Source organism: Salarias fasciatus, chromosome 4 (genome assembly GCF_902148845.1).
Source record: "Salarias fasciatus chromosome 4, fSalaFa1.1, whole genome shotgun sequence".
Taxonomy (NCBI): Eukaryota; Metazoa; Chordata; class Actinopteri; order Blenniiformes; family Blenniidae; genus Salarias; species Salarias fasciatus.
Window position 1 is genome coordinate 17,868,041 of NC_043748.1, and position 23,508 is coordinate 17,891,548.

The window sequence follows — 23,508 nt, forward strand, 5'->3', positions numbered from 1 at the left end:
CTGGCAGGGCGTGCAAGCGCCCCTACAAATATGTTATGCATTATTGAAAAAAAAAAAAATGAAAAAAAAATGTATTTGAGTGTGTGTCATCATTTTTTTTTTCTGTTGTTGTTGTTATTGTTATTATTATCATTAGTATAGAACTAATGGTAATATTACTGGATCCTCGGTAATTAAATCACGACTGCCGCACCCCCGTTTGGCAAGTGGTTCGATCTACTGAGCGACACAGTAACGGGAAATAAGGTGGTGAAGTGCCAAGAGAAGCAGCTTTAAATGTTTCTGTGAAAGTAAAGAGACGATCTTTAATCTAAATTGTCATTTGTTTCAATCAACCCTATGTGTATTACATATACATCTATATTAATATTTTTTTGAAAAATAGTGTTTGTTTTCTTTTTACTTTTATCTATCTATCTATCTATCAATCATTCTATCTATCTATTTATTTATTAGCTCAACAGTTCCTGGAGACTCCAAATCAGTCATGGATAATATTACTGCACAGGGTGGTTAAGACATACCACTTTTCAGTATCTTTAATGCTTCTTTTAATTTATATATTGGCCAAATTACTCAAAATCAACATTAACAGGCTTTAATTTACTATGTGCTAAGTATTGTTTTTGGCAATAGTGTTCATTGGCATCACTCCTTATGGTCCTCCAGCTCACCCATAGCCTGGTGTAACAGGGGCTGAATGAACTCTTTTTTGAATTCATTGTTATTCATTGATATTCAATAACCATTTTTGAACTTTTCATTTGGAATTCAGGAATGAAATTGAGTGGAAAAAATGACTGGTAAACATCTAAAATACGGCATTAATTTAATGTTGGTCAATTTCAGGGGTATGTTGAAGGTGCAGAATTGGGCATCCAAAACAGTTTGATGACTTTAAAACCCAAGATTTAAATTCAGCACCCTCAAATTAGACAATATTAATCAACGTGATTCCGAATATGTTGCTCAGTTGAATATGTTGAATAAGATTTCTTCAACTTGATCGCTGGGGAAGATTTTCACTTGTGTCACTGATTGATCTCTTAATCCAAATAAATGTTGCAAATTTACTGTAATTTATACATTTCACATAACTTATCATAAAAAGTGGCAAAAATTGTCATATGGAGCAATCATATGATCAGTCAGTGTGTAAAACCACATTTGGTGGCCATTTTGGACGCCATCCTGAATTTAATGATGATCACACCGAGATTATGAAGTAGAATTATACATTTCTAATCAATGACTTCTTTGTTCAGCAATAAAATTGGTTCTTCATCAGATTTACATTTAAATATATCCAATAAATTCCATCTCAGTCAGGAGCAGTTTTACCATGAAGTTTTGTAGCTCGCACAAAACATGGCATTATTACATTTCCAGTTGGAGAAGAAAAAAAAAAGAAAGTGGAAGAGGAGGTTTTCCAAGGAACAGCATCCTTATTTTGAAACAACGTATTATAAGATCCTGTGCTTTAAGAACAGGAGCTTCAAAGCAACAACACAATTTGTTTGAGTGCGTATTGATTGGAGAAGGTATGACTTTGCGGTTCACTCATTATGGTTCACACAAAAGCAAGAGATCATTTATATTCCATTAAACCGCATCGCAGTTTACAATGAAGGAAAAGTTGAAGGTCCACAACAGAACACTCATATTTGGACGAATTACAGACTTTAAGTCAGGAAAATGAAATTAAGAATCAAGAAACAACCTGGACCGGCCGCTGGTCCATCATAAAGGACAAACGCACACAAAATTTGGATTTGTCACAACTAAAAAAACCTGCAAAACATCAGTGCCAAACTTACACACTCACACACTCACAAAGTAAAAATGTGCAATTCCCATAACTCTTATTTTATTTAGAAAAACAACAAAGCAAATACAATGAAGAGAATAGAAGAATGTGTGTCAGTCTTACACTATCAATGCAACACAAAAAAAGTGAAAAAACACAAAATAGCAAAAAGTAATTCAAATTAAAAAAAAAATCAGAACTGGTTAGGTTTGCTGACAGCATGACTGAAGGTGCAAGAGAGTAAGTTCCTGTACGACATGTTTTGATGAGAAACGCAGCATGTCTCAATAAACCAGATTGTTTTGCATGAAAGTGATGCCGTAGCTGAGCCTAATTTAAAAGTGACGATGTTCAATAGAAACTCAGATTTACAAACAGTGAAAAACTATATTTTATGTTTCAAAAAAGGCATATAGAGCAGAGAATGTGTGTTACCAAACATAAATGTGCAAGAAGTGATGATAGAATATGATAATTTTCCATTAATCACTTCAGCATCAACTCTTTTTTGTGGTTATATAATGTTTTTTTTTTAATGGTTCAACAATACATTCTAATTTAGTAATATTCCCTCATATATGCCATAACAAAAACAATAGCAGCTGACAAGATTTATGCAACTGACATGACTTGGAGCGTACCTGCTGAACAGATTACAAACGTTTGCCTGTTGATGAACATATGGCGGTATTAAAAAAAAAAATTTTCCCCCTCCTTCCCAGACAGATGAGCACCAACTTCTTCTCATCCATTCACAACTGGCCTTCACATCCTGGTGTATTTGTACACCACCTTCTTGCATTCAGGGCAGTGATGCTTCACATCTTTGCAGGCTCTGATACAAAATGGGATGAGGCAGCAGAAAAGGTACAACCTGTAGGGAAAACACAGGGGTGTTATATCCTTCGAATATTCACAGATTGATCAATTCATGTGAGGATTTCAAATGAGAAGCTCGTCCGTCCGTACCCGCACAAAATGAGGCCAGTGCAAATAAGCCAAGTCAAGCAACCGGGCGTGTACTCCGTGGTGGTGAGCACCATCTTGTGGCAGTGTGGACATTCGGTATATCCCGGCAGCTCTCCCAGACGGCTTGATGTCACCACGTGCGTCACTGAGGATGAGAAATGTCCAACGCGGTGACGCCCTGCTCAGGTATCTGATTGAAGACGTCCGTCTAAGCTTTAGTTTCCAAGTGTGACGTCGACTTTCCAGTAGGGCTGTGCGATATATCGAACATTTACCTTCATCGCGGTATCAGAACGCGCGATATTCACACCGACGAAGACGGTTTCAAACTCGACATTGTGTCCAACGTCAAACGCGACGATGACTTACAAAAAAAGGTACTGTGCGAGACATGCAACCGGTTTGTTGCGGCATCGCAAGGAAACACAGGAAATCTGCGTAGCCACCTGAAGCACCGTCACAAAGAGCCGCACGAAGAGTTCGTAATGGGCCTTGGTGAACATCCCAAAAAGAAAAACGCTGACAAAGAATTAAAACAGCTCTCCCTTGGCCAGAGTTTTTCAAGTGGCGCTCCCTACGAAAAAACATCCAAGCGTCACAGAGAGATAACATGCACCATTACGTTCTTTTTGGCCAAAGACATGGTGCCAATTCATAATTTAATAAATATATACTGTATGATGTTTAATTGAAGTGGAAAATGACATTTTGACTAATGCAATTTGCTAAAATAACAAAGTATTTTCCCCTCTGTATCCTTCTCTTAGCTCCAGGAGGGAAACCTTGCTGCCCGGGGCATAGATCCACCCTGTCCCACTGTGGAAGCTGAACTCCACAACTGAGTGACGTGCCCCACCATCCACAGTGAGGCTGACCCTCTGGAGTGGTGGCAGCTTCACAAGGAGAACTACCCACAGTTGAAGAAGCTAGGCAGGAAGTATCCCTGTATTCCTGCAAGCAGCTCACCCTCAGAGAGACTTTTCAGTTCATCTGGAAATGTTGTGAGCTGTCAGCGCACAAGTTTAAAGACCTGACAAGGTGAGCATGCTTGTGTTCCCAGCCAAGAACTTGCCTGATAAGTCTGATGACTTGACTGACTGACTGACTGACAGACTGCTCTGCTTAATGACTGACTGACTGATCATTAATGACTAACTGCTGACTGACGGACTGACTTCAACAGTTAGCAACAGTGCACACTAACTCTTGTTGATTTTATTTTTTGACAGCCAATTGCACTTCTCTGATTGTTGCCTTAGTTAAAATATATGCCTGCAACCGTAAATTTAGAGTAAAAGAAAATGTTTTAAGGAGAGTGATTGGATTTAATTGCCACAGGCCTACATGATAGGTGCTACTAGTAGGCTGAGGAGGTGGCATTTATTTTACCTCATTATGTTTTTGCAGACTACGTTCTTCACTCAGATTTGTTTACCAGACTCAGGAGACATTTGTATTTGGGTTAAATTGTGTGGTACAAAGTTCTTTTGAATAAAACCAGCATTGGAACATGATGCATTTATTTATTTTCCTATGTGCATACATAAGTGCACATGGTATTCATTATCTGGGTGTAGGCAGAGGACCTAAAGCGGTAGAAACATTAAAATAATATACTGTGGCGATATCGCTAGAGATATTGTTACCGAGGTATTGAACACTGTTATCAAATATCAAAGGTTTTCCTGATATCGCACAGCCCTACTTTCCAGTACAGCACATTTCAGGAAGACATACTCATATTCATACAAGTATAACCCAATGTAAAACAACGTATTCCTTAGATGAGAGGAACTCACCGACTGTGACAGGTCCAGTCTGACCAGCTCCAGTCTGAACAGGAACATAGGGAACACCTGGAAGATAAAACAGTTTACAAAAACTGTTTAAATCTTTCCAGATATATCTGAAGAAAGCCCAGCTATCAAAAAATTCAAATGAATAACACTCATGTATGTGTTGCACCTTTAATGGAATAATGGATTTGTGACATGTGTATACGATTTATAGGCTAACAGATTTAGCAGAGAAGAATATAATCCAAAAAACAAAACAAAACAAAAAAAAAGCTAGATGTGAGCAGAGAATACACACCTCCTGGATGCGCAACAGTCAGGGGTGCTTGAGGGGAGATCTCTGGATTTGGGTACATCTGAACATGAGGCCCTGCAATAAGACACCAAACAAAGAAGTTTGACTTGTATGGACTGATTTATGGTGGATGCATTTAAACAAAGACATGTCGTGATTCTAAAACGAGTTCCTGGTTGTGACGTTGACATATTGTGGGTCTTCACACAAATCTAACCCTAAATAAACTGTTTCTTCTCAGACAAGGAAGAACTCACCGGCTGGGGCGGGTCCAGCCTGACCGGGAGCGTAGAAAATACCTGGAAGATGAAACCATTTAAAAAAATTGTTTATATTTTCCAGATATCTCTGAAGAAAGCAGAGCTATCCGTGCAAAAAGTCTTAATCTAATCCCCCATGATATGTCTGTTTACAACTTACAGGCTAAAGTTAAGAATAATGACAGATTTGTCAGGGAGGAAATGCAAAAAAACAAAAAAAAGCTTGAGATGTGAGCTGAGAATACACACTTCCTCCGGGTCCGACTGTAAGGCGTGCATCAGGGGGAAATTGTGGATTTGGGTACATTGGAGGTTGAGGCCCTGCAATCACACATCAAATAAAGAACTTTGTGTGTGTCGCAATAACAATTAAAGAAAAAAAAAAAGGGAGCATGATTAGTGGCTCTGACCTCCATGGAATCCAGGGACAGGTGGTGCGTTCGGGAGGACGCCTGTGTGGGAGTGTGTTCCTGGATGAGGGGCTCCGTAGGTCAAGGGTCCGCCCGGGTAAGGAGGGGGGAGCTCTTTCTCTTTCTCCATCGTCCAAATCCTGGCCTGAACTAGAAAAACAAGAAGAAAAAAAAACACGAGGAAAAATCAAGTGGGAGTATTTCAAAGTATCAGTCGGAATGAAAACTGGTGAATACTCACGTTAGCTGACACGTTGATGTGTTATTTCGAAGTCTGTATGAAGGAAAAGACTGAAGACACGTGAAGAAAACACCGGACAGCAGCAGAAACGAAACCTTATCAGGCTCGCGCAGCACAGGCGGGATTCGTGGTGGTGGTGGTGGTGGTGGTGGTGGTGGTGGTGGTGGTGTGTGTGTGTGTGGGGGGGGGGGGGGGGGTAACTTCTTCTACAAACCTCAGCTTTCTCAAAAAAAGAGAAAGAAGCACCCACAGTCGTCTTGGACTTGTCTGCGCAAATTCTGACAAGCTGGTTTTTTTCCCCATGTGACTAAATGCCACCCGTTGTTTGATAAAAACACGCAGAGAATAATGTTTTTAATGCGATTTCAGATCCCCCCCCCCTACGTTGGACCATACCATTTGTTGAAAAAAAAGAAAAGACACTTTTTTATAACAGGAAGCAGAGTTGAATGATTCCAGAGTCCGTTTACTGTCTTCCAGCCAAGTGCCCGGGAAGGAGGCGTTTCCTTACTGACTTTATCTTTATAGTTTGGAATTAGAGTTTATTTCAGTTGTTGATTTCTAACTTTGAGTCTTGAATTAAAGTGAGTCATAATGTGTATTTCATACATTTTGTCCAAATAAGTTCATCCATTTGTTGTCAGGAAATGCAGCCTCAGTCTCAGAAAATGAAGACGTGGCTCTCTGCAAAACAAGTCTCATGGCTAATCTAAACAATTTACTGGTCAGGCTGACCTCAGTCCTTCAGTTTTTGCAAAAGTATTCATCCCCCTTGAGCTGTTCCAGATTTTCTCACGTTACGAACACAAATATTATTGTAAACTTTAGGGATGTGGACCAACACAACGCGCTGCATGATTGTGAAATGAAAGGAAAATGATGCATAAATATCTTTTTTTAACAAATAAAAGATTGAAAAATTTGGCACTCCTAACAATTCAGCCCCCTTTACTACCACACTGATAATACAAAATGTGGGAAAGGAGTTTGCACGTACTACTAGGTATTTTTTTGTTTAATTAATTTTTGTTAATTTTTCTTTGAAGATCATCGAAAAGTTTTACTCCACTGCCACCCTCCCTGTCATGAGATAACTTGCTTCTAAAACTTAAATACATTTTACCAAAACACGTAGCTGTTCACTCATTAATTGGCAGTGAGACTCACGATTTTGATGCGTTTTCAAGCTGTCATGCCACACCGCCTGACAGCCAATGCATGAGAGTTGGCAGCTATAAAACAAACTCTTTTGTGCTGTTTTTTTTTTCTTTTTAGTTTTTCATATGACGTGAACATAAAGATTTTATCATAGCAATCAAGCCAATCCAATGTGAAATAGCATGAGCCTGTTTGCAGATTCCCAGCAACAAAAGCATAAAAGATTGTGCAACTTTTTTTTTTTTTTTTTTTGTCCTGGATCGAACTGGTCTCGAAAGCACATGACTTTTACAAGGGATTTTAATCTGGTCCAGTCTTTGCTTGACTGTGACGTATTTTACTGGAACAGGCCTTTAGCTCTGGCATCTCCCTCCATGTCTGCTGAGATCTCATGTGAGACAAATGCAAAAGTCCAGTAAACATAAATAAATGCAAAAGTTCAAGAGAAGGTCAACCGACTGTTGCAATCTAATAAGCGGTCAAGAATTTGATGGGAAAAAAAATAGGAAGAGCATGCATCTTCCAAGGTATAATCTGCCTTTTGAAGGCAAATAAATACAAGAAATCTGAGGTTCAATCGTACTTAAATTATTAATAATAAAACTTGTTCAGCTGCAAAGAGATCCTGTAAATTTGCTGCAGACCTTTAAGTTCATTAAGTTTAAGCAATTAAGGCAGTAGAGTAGCGTTTGGTTGAACGGCCATAGTGGGTCGATCAAAAACGCCTTCGTCAGGTCATCTTGTGGTCTTGAGCGGATCGATGGCGCGGCCCCGTCTACAGCTACGATGTGTTCGTCCACTCAGAGACGTTCACGCCGACAGGACTCACCCTTTTATATCAGGAGTCAGATCTCTGCCAAGGGAATGAAAGCTCACAGACATTTTTTTTCCAATATACTTAGGGATTTATATAAAAATGCAAAGCTTCACAAATATAGTTATCAATCTCTTTCTTCATATATCATACAGGAAATGCAGCAAAGACATGTATATACACTTTTTTTTTCATACTTATGCAGTCACATATCAGCTTGAGTGGATTTAATCCACCATGGTGCTGAAACTGTATTCATATAGGTGCTCAGATCAAACAGCTCTGTAAAGTTTTAATTACACTTTATCGGAGGAAGCATTGTTAACATATCAGCACTAAAACAGGGCCTGTTCTGCCTGGTCAGCAGCTAGTTTGCACTCTTAGCACAGCTGAGCTAACTGCTCAAAGTCCTCCGCAAAACAAACATTCGCTGATCATGAAAATGACATAACATCAATGGAACTACAAAGGTAATGTCTCTCTGTGGTTTTGACTATTATTCGACTGAGATCAAAAGATAACTGAACAGAAGTCCTCAGCGACAAGTGGGGGGACGGAAATGGTTTCCTGGTGAGTTCTTAGTGTGAGTAGTTCACATTCGCTTGTATACAGAGATCAATCCGTGGCAGGATGGACAGCGATGCTCAATGTCTTGACAGGAATCAACGCAGAATGGGATACAAGAGCAAAGGCACAATCTGTAGGAAAAAAAAAACACACACACAAGTTTGAACCAGTCATGTATCCTCCAATTCAGCTTGTGTTGATTCTGCTTTTTTTGTAGATTTCTACTAAGAAACTTGTTTTTACCCAACGAGAGCAAGGCCTCCACAGATGAGCCAGGCCAGGAGGCCCGGCGTGTGCACGACGCTGGTGACCACAGACTGCTGGCAGTGCTGACACACGACCCGGGCCGGGCTCTCCCGCAGCGCCGGTGCCACCATCACATGAGTCACTGAGGAGGAGAAAACGAGCAGCGTTACAGGACGATGGCTTGATCAGCGGCAACGAGCAGAAGAGGAATATATACTGAAAGAGAAAGGCTGGAATTAAGATTATAAACAAAAAGAAAAAAATCTCAAAAATGTGAGTGTGTGTAGCACTGAATGAAAGGTTTTGTGAGGCAGAGAGGCTACAGATGTAGCTATTGTTCACGGCTGGGTGGGAGACCAAAAATGTATTCCGTTAACTTAGAGGGGCTTTCTTCTCGTTTCCTCTCCACCACAGAGAGGAACTGACTAGTTTGCGGTTGAGTGCATGTTCTGCAATTTGTGCAGCATTTAAAGAACCTGTGACTGCATGTGGATCACTTGCCATGGCGCTCCCTCACCTGTAGTAACAGGAACGGTCGGGGGAGGAGCGTAAGAAACACCTGTGGGATGAAACACACACAGATAAGAAACAAGAGAACACAAACCACAAGAAATCACAAGTGTTTCTTTATTTTCATAAACAAATAAGAGCAGCGAGCTCAGACACGAACCCTGATACACAGGAGTGGGTGCGCCAGGGAAAGCGCCTTGCTGAGGATACACTCCTGGCTGAGGCATTGGACCTCCGTAGTTCATGGGCGGTCCGGGGTAAGGTGGGGCACTTTCTTGTGGCAGATATCCTTTATCCATCTTGAGTAATCTTTACCGAACAGGAGAAAAATATTAGTGTTTTTCAGCCAGTTGATTGACAAGCGGGATTTTTAATATGTTTCTGGGATTCAGCCCGAAACATCCACAATGCAAGAAGGGCTGATCTGTTTACAATCACTTCAACCAAAATGAATGTTCACCATATGCTGAAAGAATGTTTTTTTTTTTTTTAAAGCTTCAAAAAAATATAAAACCTGAGTTTTGTTTCAGAAAAGATCAGAGTTTAAAGGGAAATAAACTGAGTGAGATGGTAAATATGTTATGTTTTGACAACATCAAATACACAAACTGTCGTTTCAGAACAGGACACACAAATAGAAGACTATTTGACTATTGTTCCCACAAAATAGGGAAGTGACACTAATGAATCAAGCCATTTCCTGCTTTTTGTCACGAAGCAGATGCCTGAAATAAGGCTTAGTTATTGAATAAAAGAATACACAATTCTAGTTTTCTGAACATGCGATATCTCAAAAACATTTCTGATATTCACATCTGGGGGATAAAAGCCTTCAACCGATGAAACTGACGACTGGACTATGAACCAAGAGGAAGATGGGAGCAAATAGGAAGCTGTCAACCACTTTTATAAATCACTCATAATTGCAGAAATAGATAAAAGGGAAACTTTTTCTAATTATAGGTTGCTGGGATTAGAGGTTCTGTTTGTTGTGGTTAATAAGACCTGATATCAAATCCAAACAACGAGGAAAATCATTTTGTGCCATTCTGAGAAGTCCAGTAATAGAGCTGCAGATACGAGTACTTTCCTGTGATTTGTTCCTTTTGTTCATAAAGTAACGCCCTGAAAGCTGAAAGCCGCTGAAAAAGAAGTGGGGCTCAACCTGTGGGTTTACAGGAGGAAACAGATGTTTTATATCCACAGGAGGTATGCTGCCAACTCTGCAAGATATTTGATTAAACTCCCTGGCAGAGCTTTTCTTTATTCTTTAGAAACAAAAAATGTGTTCTAGGGAGTCGAGATAAGGAAGGAAAAATGCGTTCTGGAAGAAAAATAGTCACCAAATACTGTTTATGTGCTCATTCCTGTGTTTTTTTTGTTTTGTTTTGTTTTTGTTTTGTTTTTTTCTTGTTGCTTTGCGCATTTATGAAGCAGACACTGCAGGAAACAATGGAAATTTACTGGAAGTAATTAGGAATCCTCCGGGGGGCAGTTTCCTGAGTCTGTCATTTGTTGAGCAACAGGTCTCCTGCCTTGGTTCTGAAAAGCACCACTGAATCAAGAATGTCCCTTTAATCTAATTAATGATACACTTGATTAATACTAAACATGCCCAGTTAGTCCTCTTTATATATTCTTACTGAATTAGAATAGAATACACTATTTATCTCACCAAGGACAAATTTACAAAAAAATTAAAGTATTCGTATAATAAATAGTTAAAATATTAGGCATTTGTTTGAGAAAATGAACTGAAATACATTTACCTGTGGACAATGAGGAAGTGTGTTGAATTTAATGATGCAGAAACACTACTGCAGCATGGCAACTTCTGCTTTTCTCTCAGATTGATAAATAAATAGGAGCAGCTTACCTTTGAGCTTCTATCAGTAAAAACAGCTGAGAGGTCTGTGTGTCCTGAATCCTTCTGGAAAAATACTGGAAACTTCAGAGTAGAGAAGGAGAGGTAATGTGAGACAGCCCCTCTATCTCGGAAATGAAAGACATTTGTGGTCATATGACCATGATTTTCTTTCAGGCCCCTCCTATTTCCCCTCTGTGAGGAAAAGAGCTCTTTGGTAAGCATGCTTTCTTCATAAAAAAAAAAGAAAAGTTTTTTTTGCATGTGAAACTAACATTTTTAAGGTGGGGGGAATAAAGTGAGGAAATGTGGTGCAAAAAAAAAAAGAATAATAATAAGTAATAATGCTAATTTTAATAAGAATAATAATAGAAATTTAAAAGAAGAAAAGATCTGACTTTATAAACAGCATAAATCTAAAATAAAAATATAACAGGAGCTATAATATATGTACAAGTATGGTTTTTTTTAAGTGCAACAGAAAGAGTGTATAATAAAATGACCATGATTACAAGATATTATGTCCAGGGTTTTTGCAGTATTCTGTACAGTAGAGTCGTACAGTCTGACAGCGGTGGGGATGAAGGACCTGCTCTTTCCTGTACTGAGCGTCTCAGTCGGACACTGAAGGAGCTGCTGAGCTCCTCTACCGTCCGGTGCAGTGGCTGAGAGCTGTTGTCCATAATGGATGTGAGCTTGGCCAACATCCTCCTCTCATCCATGTCCTCCACAGAGTCCAGAGGACAGAGCTGGCCCTCCTGACCAGCTGATTCTCTTCCTGCCCCGCTCTGTGCTGCCCAGCAGACGGCGGCGTAGTGGACAGCAGAGGCTGCCACAGAGGCCACAGGCCCCCCCGTGCTGCAGACCACCACCTCTGACCTCTGGAGGAAACGTAAAAAGCGTCACACATTACCTCACCTTCATCTACTTTTAAATACAGAGACTCTAATAAAACAACAAACGGTGTTGTTGGTCCCTCCTCTGGCTGAGTGAAGCACTTCTCCCTCCCACTGTCCACTCCCACACATAGGCTGCAGGAGAAAAGAGGCGCTGCCTTACTCTGTTTGCTCTATACTGTCCAAACAAAGACCAGTAAAGCAAAGAAAGACGACAGATATTAAAAGCGAACAGTAATGGAGTCCTTTCTGTCTGCAGCCCTACCGGTGCAGCTTGAAAGAATGCAGCAGTGCTTTCAGTTTCCCGAAACACCCGTGGTTTTCCTGTGAATCATCTTTGTTCTGTATAATAGCTTCCATGTGAGACCTTCAAACAAAAAATAGAAAGAAAGAAAAAAAAAAACCCACAATCAGACATACCCAAACCTTGTTTTCCACTGGCCTGAAAGAGTCGCCTCACTGTTTGAATTGTACAGCACATCATAACACATCAGCCCTTTTCGAGGTAGCCGTCATGTGTTTCCTGATGTGCAGAAGTCACAAAACTTCCCATGGATGGAAAATTATTCAAATAAAGTTTTAATAAAACAAATATTCCAGGTTCAGACAACATGTCGACTCTCGGCTTTTACATACTTTTCCACTCTTGCTTGGATCGACTTGGATACATATATTAAGGCGTGGGCAAATTAACTGGTGAATTCTTGTCCACACTTATTCAAAGGAGTTTTACACACGGCTTTGACATGTTTGTGGAGGAACTGAAGGATAAATCTTGAAATGGGGATTTACTGTGAATTTAAACCTATTAAGTGTTTTGCTAGCAGTTCACATGAAGTGAGAGTCTAGTTAAAAGAAACGACGCTCAGCAGGTGGTGGTTAACCAGAGGCAGCCGGCTCACCTCTCCCCACGCAAAGCCACATCCACAGCAGTCACTGCACATTTCAGAGCCTGAGGTCAACTGACATCAACAGGAAACTGTTCAATGGCGAACAAGACCAAAAACTCTGCTGCATGATCAGAACAGATTCATCTCCACTTCCACAGAATAGTCCCTACAGGGACTCAGATTTCGTGAGATAAAGATAAATTATCCTAACAGAGGCGTATCGGAACAACTACAGAGTCAAAGAAGGACTCCTGTTGAAGTTGAGGTGTAAAAAAACATTTTATTAAAAGCAACACATCGTGAATTTGGAATTTTTAAAGCCTTTAGCTTTCCAGACTCAGGAGAAGAGCGGTCCCTCTCTTGATCCAGTGGTCAGGGGTCACAGCTCCTGATTCCAGGGCAATGTCCACCACAAAAGACGGCCGGCCGGCCGCACCGGCTCGCACCGGGTAGTAGTAGCACGGACACAGGTACATGCCTGTGCAGACACAGAGTGAAGGTCAGTGTCAGGAAAAAACTGCAAACTGCACAAGGAGATGAGAATGGAAGGAATTTAGAGTCATGAGACTCACTCTTGGCCATTTTCTTGCGCTTCTCCACAGGTTTGAAGTGGATGGTGGGGACGGGACAGACCATCTGCATTCGCTCGGCTTCCACCAGGCAGGAGTTCTGCTTGTCCCAGGCAGCCCCCTCCAGGAACAAGCCCCTGACAAACACTCCGTCCTGGAGGACGATGGAGCAGGTGGGAAGTCAAACGGGGCATCAAACGCATGAAAAAAAAAGGAAAGTGATGACTAACAGCTAACCAGCTATGCCAACTAGGTAACGTAACTGAGAAGGGAAAGGAGAGGGAGAAGAGAAAAAGACAAAAATTGAGGCCAGAGGGAAGAAAGACAGAAAGAGGAGAGCAGAAGGAAGTGAAGTGAGAGAGCGCAGAAAAGGGGGGACAGTAGTGCAAACAGGGCAGAAGATGAAGGGCTGATAGGATTTTAGTAAACAATCCTTAAGGGACCAGGAAGAGAAATCAGAGAAGGGTGAGACAAAAGATTTATCTAGAAAGACGAGAAAGAAATATTAAAAAAAAAAAACACACACACACACACACAAAAGAGTGTGCATTAGTTTCAAAATAATGTGGGAAGAAAAAAGAGACGTGTGTACAGAGGGGCAGAGAGAGAGAAAAATAAAACCACAAGACAAATTACAACATTTTTCAGTAATACAGCATCGTTCATGTTTGAGTGGGAATGAAAAAGCTGATGGAAAGCAGCACAAAGCTTACGACTCTGGAAAAATAGGTGGTCTGATGGCTCCTTTATAGGAATCTAACGATGTGTAGAAGCACTCACGGTGTGGGGGTGAAGGAGGTCGCTGTCATCCACCGTGGAAACGATAAACTCCCAGGACAGCATGTCCACTGAGATCTGCAAAAAAAAAAAAAAAAAAAAACCACACAACTTTCACATGAGCATAAACACAATATTCCCTCTTTAACATGGTCACTTTTCTGTGAATCTGATTCAATTCTTTCAGACTGAGAGAGCAGACCGTCCCATGAGGAGATCAAACTAATGTTTGTGTTCAAAACCATCAAGAATATCACCAGACCCAGTCAGTTTGACCCATAATCCTTTGCACTGTGATGTCTGTGACCAACGCGCATGACCCCACGACCAGGAAGACCGCCAGTGTTGAAGATGGATTTGCTCGCTTTGGATTCCGCTCGTTTGTCATGGACTTTGGATGAGAAAGTCACTACTGCAAAATTTTCCACCTGCTTCAACTTTCAACGACTGTAAATTCTTCAGTTTTGATGATGTAGTTATTTTATTTTAATATTTTTCTTCTAATAAACATCTGTCTTTCATCGTCACTGCTTCGAAGGTGCAGTCGAAACACCGGCACAGTAGAAAAGGAGAACGTGTGTGTGTGCGTGTGTGTGTGGTGGTGTGAACTCTCACGCCGTGCTGTCGGGCAGACGACTGCAGCACAGCGGTGAGGAAGCCATTGGGGAAGGTGAAGGCCGACAACCAGAACAAGGTGGGGGGCTCGCCGGTCGTCGCCCAGCAGGCAAACTGATCCACCCGCTGGCAGAGGTCCACGGTCCAAGCTGCCAGAGGCTTCAGCGACGGGTACGCCTGGTGGACAAGCAGAGAGAGAGAGACAGAGAGAGAGACAGAGAGAGAGAGAGAGAGAGAGAGAGAGAGAGAGAGAGAGAGAGAGAGAGAGAGAGAGAGAGAGAGAGAGAACAAGAGAGAGATCAATATACCACTCAATAAGCTTCATGTTTGGCACAGTTGTGTGAGATGTTAAAAAATAAAAAGTAGGAAAATCAAACAGTCAGAAGTCAAACATGATCTGTGACTGTGTGTGTGTACACACACACACACACACACACACACACACACACACACACACACACACACACAAACACACACCTTCTGCCACAGCTGTGGGACGCGGCCGTCGTAGATGCAGTTGAAGGTCTCCTCCATGCTGGATGTCATCAAAACTAAGCCGTGGATCCCCTTCTCAAGCTCCAGCAACGACGAACTGAATACACAAACACACACAGTTCGAACAGCAGGTATCGACAAGCCCCTTCAGGTCCCCAGTGTCGCTCCGTTTTCATTGCATGTGGCTGAATTTCTAACTGCGTCTGAACAGACTGGATGGCTGTGACAGACAGACAGACAGACGCAGGACGTACAGGATAGTGCTCAGCACCGAGTTGTATCTTTGGATTTCTTGCAGCAAAACCACGTTAAGAGGCGAAGGGCTGTCCTGAAGGAGCGACCAGGTGCGCTCGTAGTCGATGCACGCCGGGATCTTTCCACGGACGTCAGCCAACAGCTCCAACACCTACAAACAGGCAGGAAATGTTTTGCAACAGCCGTTCTGCAGAAAACCCAAGTGTCACATTTTCAACTGAAGAATAACTTGCTAAAAGCACATCTGTCTGCACGCTTACTTAAATATAGCCAACTGCACGCTGGGAAACTACTGGCTTCAGGAGAAATCAGCATAGCACAGAGATGGCAACCTTAAACGGCGCAAACATGCTAAATTATAATCACAAAGTGACGTCCAAACGGCATGTTTCTGACCTTTGATTCGGATTCATTCAACACACTGTAATATAAGACCGTAAAACAAATCTTTAAATAATAATCAGGATGTTAGAGTGGCAGCAAAAGCAACTAATGTGTCGATTTCACTCCCCCCTCACCTTGTCTTCTCTGCTGAGCCGCTGGGCCCCCGTGGCGGCCGCACTGGTGACCTGGGGCTGCAGGGAGAGCAGGGTGTCGAACAGAGTCCTGGTCTCAGCAACCTGACTGGCAATGCCAGCGTTGGGGTGCTGCCCGAACACCTCCGGGTTCTCTGTGGACGGCAGGTTGTGGATGTACTCCTTGTACTGGGCCAGCGGGCCGTCGCGGGGGATGTAATAAAACGGCAGGCTGGACAATCTGCCAGAAAAACAACAACAAAACAAATGATTTCTATGAATTTAAACTGAAAACGTGCTGGACACACGGTGGTGTAGTGGTCAGCAGTCTGGCCTTATAGTGTTTTTCTGGAGTTTGCATGTTCTCCCTGTGTTCATGTGGGGTTTCTCCTGGCACACCAGTTTCCTCCATCAAGACTGAAACGGACACCTGACTGAGTTCTCAGTCTGTTTTATGCTTATGTTTCAAGTGGCAGTAATAACTTTGTCCTCTTGGTGGCACTGATACACTTCCACAAGCAAGGAGGCTCAGACGGCCACAGATCGTTTTAACAGCAAGAGAAAAGTGTTTTCTGCATAAACTCTGTGGATTTTAAGAGAAACTAAACATTTAGAAGTCCAGATGCGTTCTTTCCTTCATCTGGGAAAATTTCATCTTCTGCAAGTGTTCAAGAATATAACTAGTAAAATAAAACATGGCAGAATTCTGAGTGTGTGACAGTGTCTCACTTGAAGAACTGCTGGTTTACGGCGCCGTCGCAGAAATAGTCGTCTATGTATGTTGTCAGCAGGCGTCTGTCCCAGTCGTCTGTGACGTGTCCGCCATAGTTGATGTCGGCGACCAGGTACTTCAGAGCGTCCCAGGGAATCTCCTCATACTCGTCCAGGTACAGGCTGAGCAGACTCTCGCTCACCTGGGAAGGACGGCGACACACACTTGAACACGCCGACTCCATCGTTCAGCAACGCTTCAGGATCGTCGCTTTGATGTGTGCGAACACCTGACCTCGAAGTCGGAGTCGTTGAAGCCGTAAACGATGTTCCAGCCCAACTGCAGAAACTTCTTCCTCTCCAGGAGGATGCTGTGGAAGAAGCAGAGGGAGAAGAGCAGCTTCCGGTAGACGACGGGCTTCGAGCAGCGGCTGAACTGCGGCTCCGTCACCAGCTGGTACAGACGCTTCATGTTGGCTTTCACCCCCTGAGGGCAAACAGTACGGGGGGGCGTTAATACGGGGCAGCAGGAGTCCAGGCACCAGGGTTTGTGCATGTGGGCGTGAGCACCTTCGGCGGTTCGGTGGTCATCTTGATGCCCGTCTGCAGGATGGTGATGGGGAAGTCGGGGTGCGGCGAGGAGCTGAGCCACAGCCTGAAGTTGGGATGGCACTCCTGCGCCTGCAGCTGCTTGATCAGCTTGTCCAGCTCCGGCATCCACGGCAGCGACAGGTGGCAGTTGGCGAGGAAAACCCAATGACCTGAGCAGATGAGGTGGGTTTTCCTTCTGTCATGTCAGGTTGACTCTTTGGAAGCTCTTTTAGTGATCGATCATTAAAAAAAAAAAAAAAGCTAATTCACGAGTTGGTCTCGCACCGTTCTTCACGCCCTCCTCGATCATGCTCTTTGCGATGGGGACCTGGCCCTGACCCAGCGACACGGCGTGGAAGCGCTGGCTCATGCCAGAGGCGTCAGCCAGCTGCAGCAGGGCGCCGGTGGGGTCCACTCCAGGCGACAGGACGAAGATCAGAGGGGTGGAGCTGGTGGATTCCTCCAAAACCTGGCGGGAAGACAGTTAAAGAAAACGGGAGGATGGATGAGCCAAAAAAAAAAAAAAAAAAAAAAAAAAAAAATCTGACTCCTAACAGGTGTAAGATTCAAACCAAACTCGAGAAATCAAACAGGGATGAAGTGGAAACGGGCGACACTCACCGCGTTCATGTCGAGAACAGGCGGCTCCACAAAGCAGTCGCCGAGGTGGTTCACGATGAACGAGGCGACGCAGAAGGAGACGCGGTCCGGGCGCAGAGAACGCACAATCAGCATCTTCTGCAGAGCGTTGCAGTTGATCTCCCAGTTATCTGCAGGGGAACAAAACAGAGAGGAAAGGCAGAGAAGGAGTGCAGAAGTTCTGTCACAATGATCATTCAATCAGACAGAGACAACATATATTCATCAACTCTTGGATGCAATAAGTAACAAGGGCAAACAAACTTATATGGGCAAAATTCAAAACAGTTACAAACGAGGTCATATTAAACAAAGAAAAGCTGTTTGAAGGAGAATAAAGACGAGGCTGTCCTGATCTCCTGTCAGGTTGGTTCCAGAGCAACAGCAGGGAATTTCTTCCAGCTTTAAACTACCAAAGCGACCTCGCCCCCCACCACCACCGCCACCATCACCGTCACCCGGGAGACGCACTGACTTGGTAGTGTGGCCTTCTCCGGCTCAGAGCTGGTGAACCAGAGGCTCCAGTCCACAGAAAACCGTTCAAACGACGTCATGATGCCGCGGAATTTAGGCAGCTTGTCCAGCTCTGTGATATTGTCCCAGCTGGAGTCTGCCAGCCAACCAGGACACGGGTTCGCCGTCTGATTCGTCCTATTAAGCACCTAGAAACACAAACAAAGCAAGTTGTTTTTTTTTTTTTTAATCAGTCTATTTAAAAAAAAAATACAAAAATCAATGCTAATGTCTGGTGTTTCGTACCACTCCTCCTCGAAGGAAGAAGCTGTACTCGTCCATGTCGAGTTTGCCAGCCGTCTCCATGATTTTCACACACATCTGGAAGCTGAAAAGCAGCTTGTGAACCTCAAACAGAGCACGGCATGTGTACCTGTACAAGACAAGACAGCACACGAGTCAAACAAGTCTGAGTCCATCAAAACTGTGTAATACCAATTCATATATGTCATATAAAATGCTCATTTCTGCTGTTTGTGTGACTGTGAGGACAAACCAGGCCTCTATTTGTGTTTTTCCATCCATCCATCATATTATAGTCATCTCAATACTATAATCTTGCGATTATATGTGAACAGAGGTACTTCTACTTAGCTCACCTGTACACTGCATATGTGTGGTACTCATTGAGGTTGGAGATCCTTTCCTCCAGCTTGTAGCTGCACTTGCTTTTCTCTATGCTCAAGGTGAACAGGTTAATGTAGGCGTCCAGGGAGAACTGGTACATCGGGTCGATGCAGCTCATGTCGTTCAGAATGAAGAAGAGAATGGAGGCTCGCTGGGCACACGGGCGGTAGGCCTGAGAACATCGAATGCGTTAACACTCTCAACCTGAGACGACGACACTAGGTAATGTTTAAAAAAAATAGAAATGACTGTCTCTGTTTCCCGTCAGTAAATAAAGAGATTTCTACGAATGTGTGAACAGAGAAAAGGAGTGACTCCCTCCCGCAGACCTCTCTGGCAGAGTCGATCTTGAGCTCGGTCTGTTCGCTGCTCTCCACCTGCTCTGAAACCTCGGAGGACGTCACCTTGGACGTCTGCAGGGTGTTCACCAGCTGAGCGTCGTCCAGCAGCGAGCCGGTCGCCTCATTCAGCAGCCTGGTGGAGGAGACAGAATAAACACAGAGAAAGCAACAAGTTATACAGTAACAGGTGGTGTTTAAAAATGCATGTACAGGTAAACTAATGAAAATAAAGTGTAAGGAGTGTGTCGTATCAGTGAGGCTGAAGGTGAAAAGTTAGAATGAAAGTATCAGTTCAACCACCTGAGGATCTCGTCCTCCAGGTCCTGCAAGCGTCTCTTGCCAGAAGCGATGCTGATCACCAGTGAGTCCTTCTGCTCCTCCAGCTCTGGACGCTCTTTACGCACCACGATTCCCAGCAGCTGAGCCTCCAGGCCCTACGCACACACACACACACACACACACACACACACACACACACACAAATCCCAAAGACAAACAGTTTAAGGCAAAAAAAAATGCACAATTTGAGAGTACGTCAAGAAAACACACAAGTGCCCACTCGCTCACACCTGCTCCTTGACAGCAAAATTGACAATGGTGGTCTTTGATGAAATCTCTGGAGTGTAGTGGGGGTTCGACATCTTGGTGGTAATATAAAAGCGAAAGTCTGGACTGTACTCCACCTCCCGATCGCCCAGCTTCATCAGCAGCCTGCCACCTGGAAAACAAGCACAGGCTCAAACACGACTCCTTTCAAAACGATTCATTCGTGAACGATGCAGTGTGGGAGTGTGCTCCAGACCTTTCCGTGTCAGGGACTTATGAAGAACCGGGTTGAGGGAGGGGTCCAGCTGCTCCTGCACGTTCTGCAGCAGAACGGGATTCCCAAGCTGAATGGCGTTCTCCAGCACTCGCAGGTAGTCCGGCATTTGAAAGTCGATAACTTTCAGATCCTGCAAATATAGAATAAGAGACGCACTGAAATACACCTCATCTTGTTCCAGACTCAAGAGGACAGAGCTGGAGAAGAAAAGATGACGGTACACACTTACAGTCTACAGTCTTACATCGTTGGAAACAGAGAAATGACAGACATAGCAGAGCTCCGCCTGTCTGCATCTCACCTTCTCTGATTCCATGTTCTGGATCCACTTCAGCGCCTGGCCCTGCGGGTCGACCATCAGCGGCCATCTTAGCAAAAAAACATCAAAGAACAGATCAAGTGAGTCTGTTGTCAAAGCATGTAACGTTTTGTCTTGTAAATGAACAAAAAAAAGCAACAAATATATGAAACTGGTTAAAAAGTTATGATACAAAAAAGTCTTTTCTACATTCACTGACCGGTTTCCACGAGTGACAATCACTCCATTCTCAGTAGAGAAGGCATCAGAAGGCAGACCCTGAATGTTCCAGTCCCTCACTACTGTAGGTTTGGCCAGAAACACTGAAAAACTGAAACCTGGGGTGCAGGGGATCTCCAAATCCTGAACCTGAGGAGAAGCCGGAGAGATGGCAGAAGAAAAAAAGAGAGGGAGCAAAAAGAAACAAGAGTTTCACTGAAACATGAGACTGTATCTGCCATCTTTTTAATCATCATTGGACTTACTGACAAACAGAGCACCAGAAATGTGCACTTCACTGAACTGCACATCATTACATACTGCTTGTCCTTCTGTGGTGTGTTGGTGAGTCTGACCTCCTTCATCCACGTGGCGAGCAGCTGCTCTCTGTAGTTGGACAGGAAGGGTCCCATGTAGGACAGGAAGGATGCAGCCAGCAGACAGTCTCCCACCAGGTATCCCATGTTTTCTTCAAGACCCTGAAGAGCATTTTATGAAATGGATGCACATGAGACAAAAGGCGTTTGGTGGTTTGGTCCTCCTTTATGATGAATTTAAACACAAAGTGTCCGTCATGGTTGATTTAGACGTGAAGACTCACTCAGAAACTTAGCGACACTGTTCGACATGAGCATATTACGTTCATATTTTCAGTCATTCCTGCAGCAAAACTGCTGTAAAAATCTTAGAAACTTTAGTTGCTTTTCCATCTTTCCATTCCTGCGTGTGACGTACGGTTACTCTCTCCTCCCAGCGGATTCTCTCTCCAGCCAGGCCGGTCACCAGCTTGTCGGCTCGGTCCAGCTTCACCTCCATCTCCTCTGACTTATTCCTCAGACTCCTCTTTGTAGCCACTTTCTCATCGTGCTGCTTTTTCAGCTCGTCCAGCTTCTCTGCCAACTGATTGTGCAGACACACACACACCATACACACACACACACACGTTACTCCTGATGTAGAAGCTGGGCTTGCTGCTGGATGAGCTGAGCTTCGTACCTCCTGCAGTTTGCTCTGAGCTTCAGCCAGAGCAGCCTGCTTGTCTCGGAGTTGGGCCATGACCGTGTTCAGCTGAGCCCTCTTTGGCTCCACCACCCTGTAGACGTGCCCGTAAACCTAAAATATGAACACGCCGCGTGTCAATTCAACGTGACTGATCCTTTGTTTGATAAAAGCTGTCTGCTGCTCCTGTGGATGGCGCACATATTGATCCTTTACCTTGATTTCAATCAATAAACATAGAAGCGAGTACAAGTACACATGTGTGTTTACCTCCATGGCTCTGACCCACATGCAGAGAGACTTGGCAGCCAGCGACACTTTTCCAATGATGTCTGGCTGGAAATCGGCTTGTCTGCAGTACTTTCCGATTTTCTTCAACACGCGGTCTGATATGTTGTCCTTGTCAAAGTTCACCAGTGTTTTGATGAAGTTCGCCTCACCTGAAAGGAACATTTGATCTTGGTTATGTGCTGAGTTGGAAAGCTCTGCACCAGGGAATAATTGCTGCAACACATTTTGGCATACCGCAGCACGCTGAAGCACTTAAAGCACTTTACCAAAAACACAGTGGAGCACAGTGCCGCGTAAGAGAATAAATCAGAGGGAAAAGATCACAGTTCACAGTCCACAATCTGCACTGCTTTTTCGGCCATTGTTAGAAACAGCTGAGTGCTGTTTACAGTTCCTTTATGGTTTTCACTTTCACCCACTGCTTGATTTTCCAATGTTGTGTCTTACCTAGCTGCCTCTTTGCCTCCGCCCAAGTCGGCTTTTTCCCCTGAAGGGTCATGACAGCCTGCATGACCGTCTCCACCAGCGCAGGAGGACGGCTGTACGACTTGATCTCTGTCATGTCCCCCTTGTTCAGAGACTCCAGGGCCTGTGTGGAAAACGATGGAGTGGATGTTGGAGGAAACCTGCTGCGGAGGTGCGGGTGGTTCTGCTCATTTGGCCTGAAAATGGCCCAGCTGGTAAATTGTGGGCGAAATGCGTTCACCTTTTAATGCACTTTTACATAACATAAAACAACCTAATTTGCTGCTGGAATCCTCTCATCTACACGTAATAATGAAAAGTCAACACAAAAAACAAGCAAAGCTTACGGCATCGAAAACAATAGGCAGCGTTTAAAAAAGCTGCTCTACCTTCATGGCCTCTTCCAGGGCGGGCAGAGCCTCGTCCAGGTCTCTCTGAGCGTTATCCGCCATGGCTTTACACTCCGCCTCTTCTGCTCCGATCTTCTCACTGCTGGCACTCACCATCTACACACACACAGACAAGACTTGTTGCTGGTCATAAAAACCAAATCTATCTGGTGCATTTTAATGGAACTTACCTTCTGCTGCTTGTCAGCTTCTCTCTTCTGTTGGACGATGACGGAGAAGCATTCGTCGCACTCCTTTTCCGTCTTGGCCACCTGCTCCTTCGCCTCCTTCAGCTCCACAGACATGGCCTCCACTTTCTGTCTCGTGTCGCTGATCTTAAAAAGGCCGTTACGCAGCTTGCTCACCTGCTCCCCGAGCTCACTGCGTTTCTCTGCCAATAACCTGAAGATACACACGACATTCACCGTTTTCCTCACGAAGGCAGAAAAGCAGAGCGCCTTCTGGTTTAGGAGGGAGTGTGACAGAGCTCACTTCTTGTATCCAGACACCAGCTCCAGGTAGTTAGTTGGTGTCACATAATTTTGTCTCTTCAGCTCCAACTTCATCTTCTGCGAGATCTGAGCCACCGACTGGTGCGTTGACACAAAGACACTGGCAACCTTCGTCTGAATCTACAAGAGCATGAACTTCAA

General features: G+C 43.7%; 3 protein-coding genes across 4 annotated transcripts in view; all 3 read right to left on the reverse strand.

The window, feature by feature from the left end:
- Positions 1 to 1,845: 1,845 nt before the first annotated feature.
- LOC115386979 (lipopolysaccharide-induced tumor necrosis factor-alpha factor homolog) lies at positions 1,846 to 5,938 on the reverse strand. Its single transcript, XM_030089471.1, has 8 exons — positions 5,779 to 5,938; positions 5,538 to 5,687; positions 5,377 to 5,448; positions 5,125 to 5,166; positions 4,871 to 4,942; positions 4,576 to 4,632; positions 2,777 to 2,921; positions 1,846 to 2,681 (listed from the first exon to the last, which is right to left on the reverse strand). The coding sequence occupies exons 2-8, from the start codon at positions 5,665 to 5,667 to the stop codon at positions 2,573 to 2,575; spliced, it is 627 nt and encodes a 208-aa protein (XP_029945331.1). The 5' UTR covers positions 5,668 to 5,687; positions 5,779 to 5,938; the 3' UTR covers positions 1,846 to 2,572.
- A 1,231-nt stretch (positions 5,939 to 7,169) lies between these two features.
- Positions 7,170 to 11,077, reverse strand: LOC115386980 (lipopolysaccharide-induced tumor necrosis factor-alpha factor homolog). Of its 2 annotated transcripts, none has more exons than XM_030089473.1 (5): positions 10,950 to 11,077; positions 9,234 to 9,382; positions 9,081 to 9,122; positions 8,561 to 8,705; positions 7,170 to 8,448 (listed from the first exon to the last, which is right to left on the reverse strand). In XM_030089473.1, the coding sequence occupies exons 2-5, from the start codon at positions 9,370 to 9,372 to the stop codon at positions 8,343 to 8,345; spliced, it is 432 nt and encodes a 143-aa protein (XP_029945333.1). In that variant the 5' UTR covers positions 9,373 to 9,382; positions 10,950 to 11,077; the 3' UTR covers positions 7,170 to 8,342. The 2 variants fall into 2 exon arrangements, with proteins under 2 accessions (XP_029945333.1, XP_029945332.1); XM_030089472.1 differs by having other exon boundaries at positions 9,234 to 9,387; positions 10,950 to 11,065.
- A 1,916-nt stretch (positions 11,078 to 12,993) lies between these two features.
- Positions 12,994 to 23,508, reverse strand: part of dnah2 (dynein, axonemal, heavy chain 2) — a 29,667-nt gene continuing 19,152 nt past the window's right edge. The window contains exons 59-87 of the mRNA XM_030089312.1: positions 23,348 to 23,487; positions 23,047 to 23,257; positions 22,856 to 22,972; positions 22,449 to 22,590; positions 21,981 to 22,150; positions 21,708 to 21,824; positions 21,447 to 21,611; positions 21,068 to 21,190; positions 20,713 to 20,861; positions 20,496 to 20,562; positions 20,174 to 20,324; positions 19,941 to 20,089; positions 19,672 to 19,805; positions 19,360 to 19,504; positions 19,003 to 19,202; positions 18,650 to 18,776; positions 18,366 to 18,552; positions 17,873 to 18,021; positions 17,537 to 17,720; positions 17,231 to 17,421; positions 16,956 to 17,147; positions 16,679 to 16,863; positions 15,953 to 16,190; positions 15,434 to 15,585; positions 15,162 to 15,276; positions 14,685 to 14,861; positions 14,073 to 14,147; positions 13,296 to 13,446; positions 12,994 to 13,201 (exon numbers count right to left, since the gene is read on the reverse strand). Of these exons, the coding sequence (XP_029945172.1) occupies positions 13,047 to 13,201; positions 13,296 to 13,446; positions 14,073 to 14,147; positions 14,685 to 14,861; positions 15,162 to 15,276; positions 15,434 to 15,585; positions 15,953 to 16,190; positions 16,679 to 16,863; positions 16,956 to 17,147; positions 17,231 to 17,421; positions 17,537 to 17,720; positions 17,873 to 18,021; positions 18,366 to 18,552; positions 18,650 to 18,776; positions 19,003 to 19,202; positions 19,360 to 19,504; positions 19,672 to 19,805; positions 19,941 to 20,089; positions 20,174 to 20,324; positions 20,496 to 20,562; positions 20,713 to 20,861; positions 21,068 to 21,190; positions 21,447 to 21,611; positions 21,708 to 21,824; positions 21,981 to 22,150; positions 22,449 to 22,590; positions 22,856 to 22,972; positions 23,047 to 23,257; positions 23,348 to 23,487 (4,458 nt within the window). The 3' untranslated portion in view covers positions 12,994 to 13,046. The remainder of the gene's footprint in view (positions 13,202 to 13,295; positions 13,447 to 14,072; positions 14,148 to 14,684; positions 14,862 to 15,161; positions 15,277 to 15,433; positions 15,586 to 15,952; positions 16,191 to 16,678; positions 16,864 to 16,955; positions 17,148 to 17,230; positions 17,422 to 17,536; positions 17,721 to 17,872; positions 18,022 to 18,365; positions 18,553 to 18,649; positions 18,777 to 19,002; positions 19,203 to 19,359; positions 19,505 to 19,671; positions 19,806 to 19,940; positions 20,090 to 20,173; positions 20,325 to 20,495; positions 20,563 to 20,712; positions 20,862 to 21,067; positions 21,191 to 21,446; positions 21,612 to 21,707; positions 21,825 to 21,980; positions 22,151 to 22,448; positions 22,591 to 22,855; positions 22,973 to 23,046; positions 23,258 to 23,347; positions 23,488 to 23,508) is intronic.

Coding starts and splice junctions, on each gene's coding strand:
- LOC115386979 (XM_030089471.1), bottom strand. CDS start 5,667: ATGGAGAAAGAGAAAGAGCTCCCCCCTCCTTACCCGGGCGGACCCTTG. Junction 4,943..5,124: donor GGCTGGACCCGCCCCAGCCG/GTGAGTTCTTCC, acceptor GTCTTATTGCAG/GGCCTCATGTTCAGATGTAC. Junction 2,682..2,776: donor ACTGGCCTCATTTTGTGCGG/GTACGGACGGAC, acceptor TTTTCCCTACAG/GTTGTACCTTTTCTGCTGCC.
- LOC115386980 (XM_030089473.1), bottom strand. CDS start 9,372: ATGGATAAAGGATATCTGCCACAAGAAAGTGCCCCACCTTACCCCGGA. Junction 8,706..9,080: donor GACCGTTCCTGTTACTACAG/GTGAGGGAGCGC, acceptor TCTCCTCCTCAG/TGACTCATGTGATGGTGGCA. Junction 8,449..8,560: donor GGAGGCCTTGCTCTCGTTGG/GTAAAAACAAGT, acceptor TTTTTCCTACAG/ATTGTGCCTTTGCTCTTGTA.